This window comes from Denticeps clupeoides, chromosome 15 (genome assembly GCF_900700375.1).
Source record: "Denticeps clupeoides chromosome 15, fDenClu1.1, whole genome shotgun sequence".
Classification (NCBI taxonomy): Eukaryota; Metazoa; Chordata; class Actinopteri; order Clupeiformes; family Denticipitidae; genus Denticeps; species Denticeps clupeoides.
The window spans coordinates 15,303,667-15,312,865 of NC_041721.1; the positions used below are offsets into that span (position 1 = coordinate 15,303,667).

The 9,199-nt window shown below is 43.1% G+C and overlaps 1 protein-coding gene across 1 annotated transcript; it reads left to right on the forward strand.

Moving 5' to 3' along the window:
• The first annotated feature begins 385 nt into the window (after nt 1-385).
• fshr (follicle stimulating hormone receptor) lies at nt 386-9,116 on the forward strand. The gene is given in 11 exon segments (XM_028955298.1): nt 386-525; nt 2,872-2,943; nt 3,930-4,004; nt 5,405-5,479; nt 5,627-5,701; nt 6,089-6,169; nt 6,397-6,465; nt 6,627-6,701; nt 7,311-7,496; nt 7,908-8,980; nt 8,983-9,116. Coding segments are annotated over 11 exon segments (2,055 nt in total).
• The last annotated feature ends 83 nt before the right edge of the window (nt 9,117-9,199 follow it).

Genomic DNA, 9,199 nt, shown 5'->3' on the forward strand with positions numbered 1-9,199 from the left:
AGAAACCCTCTTTTCCAAGGTCTCATGTGGGCTTGTAACCACCCTCATTCCTAAATTAATCCAGGGCACTAAATGACCATGAAAACACTTTCTCACTGTCACAGACCCTATGAGACACATGCGGTTTTGCTCAGCTCCACACAACGCTGACAGAGAAACCAACTGCAACATTGGATGGCTGGATACATGCCGGTCCTCAATTGTGCAACGGCAAGTGTAGTCCTTCAGGATCAAGTCTTTCCACATGTGAACACATAGGTGTGCCAAGCCTCTCCTGTGGACCCCGACGGTGACCCTTTGGGAGGATTTACCATCTTTTGGGGGTTTTTTTTCTGACCACCTGAAAAAGAGCATGGTCCTAGCATTGATCTTCTTGTTTACTGTGATGGGACCGAGGAATGCGGTACCAGCCTCAGTGTCAGGGAGCCCTGTCTGTTTGGCTAACACAAGAACATGGTCCTTCTTTTGCCTCGGAAGTAGGATCCGAGAGATGCCGACTACAATCCCAGGTAACACCACCTACATGTGAGTATGAACAATTGGTCAAGCAAACATACACACATTCTCACTTGCAATATCTACTCCAGAGAGAAGAATGTAAATCAGTCATTAAATACAATCATATTGATATAAAAATTTAAATAATCATGTTTTAAATTTAAATAAAACTCATCATTTTCTAAACACTATGTTTCTGTTGGCGGTGTTTAAACGTTCTTCAAGCATCAAGGTTGTCAATAGTGTCAAAAGCATAGTTTCAGCCTTGAGTAATGTCAGCAGTGGGCGAGAGTAATGCATGCCTTCTCACCACTTGTTTTTCTAGGACCGTTATTTAGCAGCATTATCAAAAACTAGCAAAATGATGGACACAAAATTTAGCTATCAATTGTTCACAACGTGCAAGTCATACCAAATTCTTATTGCAGTGCTAAAAATAGCCATGAGCCTTGAAAATGATTCATATGTCTTGAACGAATCACAGCTGATGGTAAAGATTACAAAAATCTCAAGCGTCTTTTATGAGAGCAGAAAACATTTATACAGAATAAACATTACATTGGATTGTTGTGATTTAATGATTTAACTAATGGCTTCCATAGACATTTCATTAAGGTGTTGCTGATGTCCCTGACTGACCGCTAAATGTCAGAATAGGACACATGTACAGTGGTATGAAAAAGTGTTTGCCCCAGCGTTCTTACTTTTTTAAATGTTTCATCATAAAAATTTTAAATATCACTTACTTACGTTAAGTGAAGGATTTTCTTTAGGGAGAAAAACTATCTCCAGCCACACCCAGGCCTGATTACTGCCAGACCTGATTCATAATCAAGAAATCACTTCAATAAATTGTGCCTGACAAATTGATACCCCAAGACAACTCATTCAAGAGTCACAAAAGACCCAAAAACAACATCCAAAGACACTCAGACCTCACTTGCCTGTTAAGATCAGTATTCATAACTATGAGAAAGAGACAGGGCAGAAACAGTACCAAGATCAAAACTACTACTGAGCAAAAAAAACTTGTCTCAATTTTTGGAAGGTATATGTCCCATTACATCTGGCATGAAAGTAACTTTGCGTTTCAGAAAAAGAACTTCATACCAACAGCAAAATGTGGTGATGGAAGTTTAATGGTCTGGGGCTGTTTTGCAGCTTCAGGACCTAGACAAATTGCTGTGATAAATGGAGCCATGAATTCAGCTGTCTACCAAAAACTCCTGAAGAAGAATATCTGATCTCAAGCTGAAATGACCTTGGGTTCCAGAAGAGGGCAATGATTTAAAACACATAAACAAGTTCACCTGATTGGCAGAAGAAAAACAGAATGAAGACTTTGGAGTGGTCCTAGTCCTGACCTGAATCCTATTGAGACGCTGTAGCATTACCCTAAAAAGGCGGTTCATGCTCGAAAACCCTCCAATGTGGCAGAACTACAACAATTATGTTAAGATGAGTGGACCCAGATTCTTCAACAGTGCTGTAAAAGAGTCATTGCAGGTTATCGCAAATTCTTGATAGCAGTAAGGGTGGCCCAACCAGTTCTTAGGTTTAGGGGGCAATCACTTTGTCAGACAGGGCCATGTAGGTTTTTTCCATTTACATGTACAGCATTTATCAGACGCCCTTATCCAGAGCGACTTACAATCAGTAGTTACAGGGACAGTCCCCCCCTAGAGCAACTTAGGGTTAAGGGTCTTGCTCAGGGACACAATGGTAGTAAGCGACATTTGAAGCTGGGTCTTCTTGTTCATACACGAGTCTGTTACCCACTAGGCTACTACCACCTTACTTCTTACTTCTTCTTACTTATGTACTTCTACCACCTTTTTCTCCCTTAATAATAAAATCTTTCACTTAACCACATTTTGTGTTTACTTGTGTTGTCTTTAACTAATATTTGATATTAATTGATGATCTGAAACCTTTAAACCTTTGACTAACATGGAAAAAGTAAGGTACCAGAGAGGGTGCAAACACCTTTTCACACCACCATAGGTGGCTTGTACAGGGCTCTGGGATGGGGCAGCTTCCCCTAGCTGGCCTCTGACCACCACATTCGCTACTTTGCTTTGCTGGCACAAACAGTCCAGCTGGGACAGGACTATCAGGCACTGATTCTCGGAATGGGAGCTGCAGATGGCTCTAATCGTGAAGAAAAAACTTTCAGACAACACAGAGGATGTGGACAAAATTCATCTGCAGTGGCCTCTCACAAACCTTTTGACTTTACATGTTAAGTTTTTAAAATGCAAATATTCTTAATGAGTCAGTTTGTTCGAGGAAAGGGTTAGAAAAAGAGCAGAGAATTTCTGTACATGAACTCCTATACAGTCTTGTTTCAACAACCTCTCTCTCCCACAACAGAGAATTTAAGCTGACACAACTTTGTGCATTTCCTGAGGCGGCCTTCTCTGGACTCAGCTTTGTCAGCAGAATGTAAGCACCAGATACAGGTCCATGGGCATGACAATAGTTACACAACACAAATACATTTAAATCATTACAGTTTCCCCGATTACCAAGTGGCATCATGCAGACAGTGAACTGTTGCACCATTACTGCATTAAACAACTCACAGAACCCCAACGATATTTAGTCTTGATTTGAAGTGTTTAGTCTTTGGTATAGAACATGATGTGTGGAAAGGGTCTGTGAATCTGTAATACCTCCTGGATTATCTTCATCAGTGATAAGCGTGAATAGGACGCAGTGTGAAGCCGTAAAACACACGCTGACCAGTGTTTTAGCTCACCATGAGAAGACTGACATATCTAGCTGAACTGCCCTGGAACTAACGTAGTATTGAACTTATTGGAATAAAATACGTTTACTCAATTTTACATTAATTACCAAATGATCAAGTGACGTACGATTGTGATATACTGTAGTTGTGCAACTATTGCAGAATCTAACAAATACAACTTGAATCATATTTTTGTAAATCAGCCATGCTATCTATGCCTAGACCACAGTCAGTATTAAGTGAAATAAATATAAAAATATGGCACCAATATATTGTGCCTGCGACCAGCTGAGGTTTTTAATAATTCAACAGTGTGTAGAATATGAGAAAATGAGCAGTGCAAGATGGGACAGATTCTGGTGATGGACACTCACTACAAATTATATACCTTCAGAGCTATTCGGTGCTTCCTGCAATGCCCTGCCATCTTGAAAACGAATGTACTTGTCTTTTTCTGTGTTTAACAAACCCAAATTTTTGAAAAAGTGTCAGAAGTGTCAGTGAACCACAGTCCTATAGACCCTGCTACTGTGTGTTTCCCGATATTATTGCTCTGTGTTCTGAGTGCGAGACGCTCTTAATAAATTCACCGGGATGGTGCTTTGTGTGAAAAATTGGCAGTAGAGCCTTGGGCATTTTTGAAAAAGTGTGCATTCTGATCTAATGTTTCCTTACTCAGAATGATTTCAGAGAACGGTGCCCTGGAGCAGATAGGAGCCTGTGCCTTTGCAAACCTCTCACGTCTGGCAGAGATGTAAGTAAGTGCGATTGAGGAAACCTATACCCGTATCCCTATACCCGTATCCAGCTTTTTGCAGAAAGCCTAGGTCCTTTATATGCTGCAATTATGGAATTCTGAATTGCATTTAATTCTCAATTAAAATATTAATTCAATTGGTAGCCTAACGGGTAAAGAAGTGCACTTGTACCCAAAGGGCTTTTGTGTAGTATATAACAATTTTTTTTTTTTTATTAATGTAGTCTCATCAATACATGCCAAACTAGTTCATAAGAAATCTTACATAGTACACACCAAAATGTCCACTGATCCTATTAAACCAGGAGATGAAATACAATGGGTATGGAATATATCTAGACCCCTTTCACTCTTTTTTGATGTTGCATATGTTGCAGCTATTTGATAAATTCATTTAAGTTCATTTTTGCCCTCATTAAATGACACAGCACCCCATATTGACATTTTTGCAGATTTATTAACAAAGAAAAACTGAAATATCACATGGTCCTAAGTATTCAGACCATTTGTTCAGTATTTAGTAGAAGTGCCCTATTGATATAATGCAGCCACGAGTCTTTTTGGGAAAGATGCAACAAGTTTTTCACACCTGGATTTGGGGATCCTCTGCCATTCCTCCTTTCAGATCGTCCCCAGTTCTGGCAGGTTGGACGGTAAATGTTGTTGGACAGCCATTTTTATGTCTCTCCAGAGTTGCTCAATTGGGTTTAAGTGGTGAAGCCACTGCTTTGTTATTTTAGCTGCGTGGGTCATTGTCTTGTTGGAAGGTCAACCTTCGGCCCGGTCTGAGGTCCTGAGCCCTCTGGAGAAGGTTTTCGTCCAGGATGTCTCTGTACTTGGCCGCATTCATCATTCCCTCGATTGCTAACAGTCGTCCTGTCCCTGCAGCTGCAAAACATGCTTCACTGTCAGGACTGTATTGGACAGGTGACGAGCAGTGCCTGGTTTTCTCCACACACAGCTTAGAAGGCCAAAAGATCTATTTTGATCTCAACAGACCAGAGAATCTTATTTCTCACCCTCTTGGAGTCATTTAGGTTTTAGGTATTTAAGTGCGTCTGAATGCGCTGTATACGGGGGAGGCAGTATGACAAGGTATCCCAAGGAAAGTCATGAACATGTAAAGATATCTGGTGTTCTGAGTGTGGGGGTGCTATAGAAATATAACTGGTTGCAGATGATCAATGCAATATTTAAATAGACCATGCTGACAGCAGAGCAAGTGTGGCAAAGTGTGCAAATATCTTCCACAGAAATGTATTTTATTTTAATATATCTATGTAACAAAGCTCAAATTACCCCCTCCATCTTTTTTCTCCACCATCACCAGTAATTTGTGCAATGGGCTCTGCAAGGTTGTGAGAAGTTAATGTATCTCTCCATTTTCCCCTCAACAGAACAATCACTAAATCAAAGCACCTTGCCTTTATTCACCGTGATGCCTTCTGGAACCTGCCCAGACTGAAATATCTGTGAGTCTTATTTTTTAAAGGACCTCTGCAGCAGAATAATGGTCCCCTGTGAGCATCTGTGTGTGCGTGCGACCTTGTTTTTTGGGTTACTTTTTATGAGTTTGTAGTTAAGCATGTGTGTAAGTGCTCAAAATCTGTGTGTTTCAGAACGATATCGAACACTGGCCTGAAAGTGCTTCCTGATTTCTCCAAGATTAACTCTGCAGCCCAAAACATTTTGCTGTATGTCATCTTTGCTCAGAAAATTCATTCTCTCCTATAATTCTGTGCACTGCACTGAAACCAGCTTGCATTTGTGCCTGCAAACTACACTAATGAGTAAAGCTGGGCTGAGCAAGGCAGCAAGTATTTTAAGCATATCCAGGTCAAACATATGTGTTCCATGCTCTGTAAGGGCAAGGTAGGTATTATTTTTAGAGCTGGGGGGAAAGCTGCATTTGTCAGCTACATTCATCACTGTATAATGTCCAGCACACACCAACGTTGTTCATCGCGGAATAAAACCAAGAAAGTTGAGAAAGAAAAGAAAAAAATGCCATAGCGTTTAATGAACAACTGTACACATTTCTATCAAGCTTTCTGCTCGATTCCACTTTTATTGTTTTTCAGTGACCTACAAGAAAATATTCACATTGAAGTTGTTCCATGCAATGCCTTTCTTGGCCTGGGCACAGAGTCCATAAGAGAACTGTGAGTGCCACTAGTTCAGTACCATGCAAAGAATTTATCACTTTATCGCTGAATATAATTCTTCATTTTGGACACTTTCGTGGGGATATTTGTCTTCTCATTCTGATTCGTATTTTTCTACTATGACAACTTTTTTTAGTACTGATGCAATAATGATTGTGATGCCTCTTGCCGTCAGATTTTCTCTGGTGAATATAATCAGTTTTTTTTCTGTATTTTCCTTATAGGAGGCTGACAAAAAATGGAATAACTAGGATAGAGGCTCACGCATTCAATGACACAAAAATACAGAAGCTGTAAGTTGAACCATTTGGCAATGATCTGATGTCAAAAATAGGCTAAACCTAGTTAAAGGAATTGAGGACGTTTGATGGCGATAACATATAAAGCCAGATAAATATGCTGGTGCAGGGCTGGTTTTATGAAGTGCACTTAACAATCACTTCCCTGACTCTAGGTTTCTCATGGGAAATCAAATGCTCAGCCACATCCACGGGGATGCATTCGATGGAGCAGAAGGTCCTGTTGTTCTGTAAGCATGAGCCAGTGTGTCAACACTGGCGACTCGAACCCAAGTCCATGGTCACCACTCCCAGGGCTGTATTTTAATGGCGCCAAGCAGCCTCATATCACCCCCCACCCTAAAGTATTTATAACAGAACCAGTGGCCTGCTTTCTAGGCACCTCGACCCAGGGGTGGAGGATTCAAAGCCACCATCTCCCAATCTGGTGTTTTTCAGCTGATTTATTTCCCAGTCATCTCTTAAGAAAGCACACCTTCCTCATAATTCTCAGTTGCATTTGCCACCTCAGTGAACCCCCAGAACATGATTCACAAAAGAACTGTCAGCTATGGAACATCCATTTATAATTGAAGCAGCTCTGGCCTTGAGTGTGGAAATTTTGAAACGCTACAATTTACCACAATTTATCATACATTTAACAACTCCTTAGCGTGCCTCGGGGTTAGTTGAGCCTAGCAGTACTGAAAAAAGCTCTTAATGGATGTAAAAATATAGCAATCACAATTTTCCAAAAAAAAATGTACATGCCAATCCGTATGTAGTGGTCGTGTCTCAGCCCTGGTCCCAATGCTGATGGGGAAAATATTTTGTGTGGGAAACCTTGTCCATTTCAACAGGGACATCTCACGCACGGCCCTCAGCACACTGCCGGAATCCATGCTGAAGAAAATTAAGAGCCTGACTGCCATCTCTGTGTACTCTCTGAGGAGGCTTCCCAGCCTGCACCTCTTCACGGAGCTCGTCCAGGCCAACCTCACCTACCCCAGCCACTGCTGCGCCTTTTCCAACTTCAGGAAAAACAGGTTAGTGGTGCTTTCTTTCTTTTTTTCTGTCTTCCTCCGTCACCATTGTTGACCTGAAATATCTTTCTGCCGCTAAAATCTTTTAAAATCCCACGAATAACAGATGCGGTGTAATATTTGCAGATTCCTCATGTATCACTGGCACAGAAATTACTGTCTTTAAACAGTATCTCAGTGCTTTTTACAGTCTGGGCAGGGATTTCAGAGGATGACCCCAATATTCTTTGCACAAAGTCAATCAGAATTTGAGGGAGAACTCCTTAGATCCTAACTCCACTGGATACCTGGATACCACTCCACAAAGCAGACCTTCTTTGTCTTGAGCTTTGGTTGGGTTGACCTCAACACATGTTAGAGTTGGTAGAGTTCTTCATGTTAGACCAACATCTTGACATGGTGTTTGGTTGGTAGGTCTGAGAAGCACTCACTGTGCGACAAGCCTCAGGCCCACGTTGACGAGCCGCAATATTTCCGTGAGTACTGTAAAGTGCAGACAGAGGTGACCTGCCACCCCAAACCGGACGCTTTTAACCCCTGCGAGGACATCATGGGCCACACCTACCTGCGCGTTTTGATCTGGATCATCTGCATATTGGCCATCGTGGGCAACTCGGTGGTGCTGCTGGTCCTTCTGACCAGCCACTACAAGCTGAACGTGCCCCGCTTTCTCATGTGCCACCTGGCCTTTGCCGACCTCTGCATGGGCGTGTACTTGCTGGTGATCGCCTCTGTGGACATAGACACCCGCTCGCACTACTACAACTACGGCATAGACTGGCAGATGAGCGTGGGCTGCCAAGCGGCGGGTTTCTTCACGGTGTTCGCCAGCGAGCTGTCCGTCTTCACCCTTACAGCCATCACCCTGGAGCGCTGGCACACCATCACCTACGCCATGCAGCTGGAGCGCAAGCTACGCCTCCGCCACGCTGCCGTCATCATGGCGGGCGGCTGGGCCTTTGCTTGGTTGGCTGCGCTGCTCCCAGCAACGGGTGTGGCGAGTAGCTACGACAAGGTGAGCATTTGTCTGCCCATGGACGTGGAGACGCCATTGTCACAGGGCTACGTGGTGCTGGTGCTGCTGCTCAACGTGGTGGCCTTCCTGGCCGTGTGCGCGTGCTACCTCCGCATCTACACGACGGTGCACAACCCGCAGGTGATCGCACCATTGACCAGCATGTCAGACGCACGGGTGGCCAAGCGGATGGCCGTGCTCATCTTCACGGACTTCCTGTGCATGGCACCCATTTCCTTCTTCGCCATCTCCGCCGCCCTCAAGTGGCCTCTTATCACCGTGTCCCACGCAAAGGTGCTGCTGGTGCTCTTCTACCCCATTAACTCGTGCGCAAACCCCTTCTTGTACGCCTTCTTCACCAAGAGCTTCAAACGAGACTTTTTCGTGCTTGCCAGCCACTTTGGTTGCTTCAAGGCCCAGGCGCAGATGTACCGCACGGAGACGTCCTCTGTGCAGAACGGTAACTGGACGCCCTCTCCAAAAACCAGCGATGGAACAATCTACTCCTTGGTACATTTGACTCAGCACCACTGACTTTCAGCTTCAATAAGATTCTGTGGAACCTTGCAAAGAATTCTTATGAGGATCTAGACGGCAGTGGGATCTGAAGGTCAGACTCGTTGAGAAAGAAAAATCTACTGTATATACTTATGGATTTGGGGCCATGTTTTACACTTCACAGAAGCCAGGA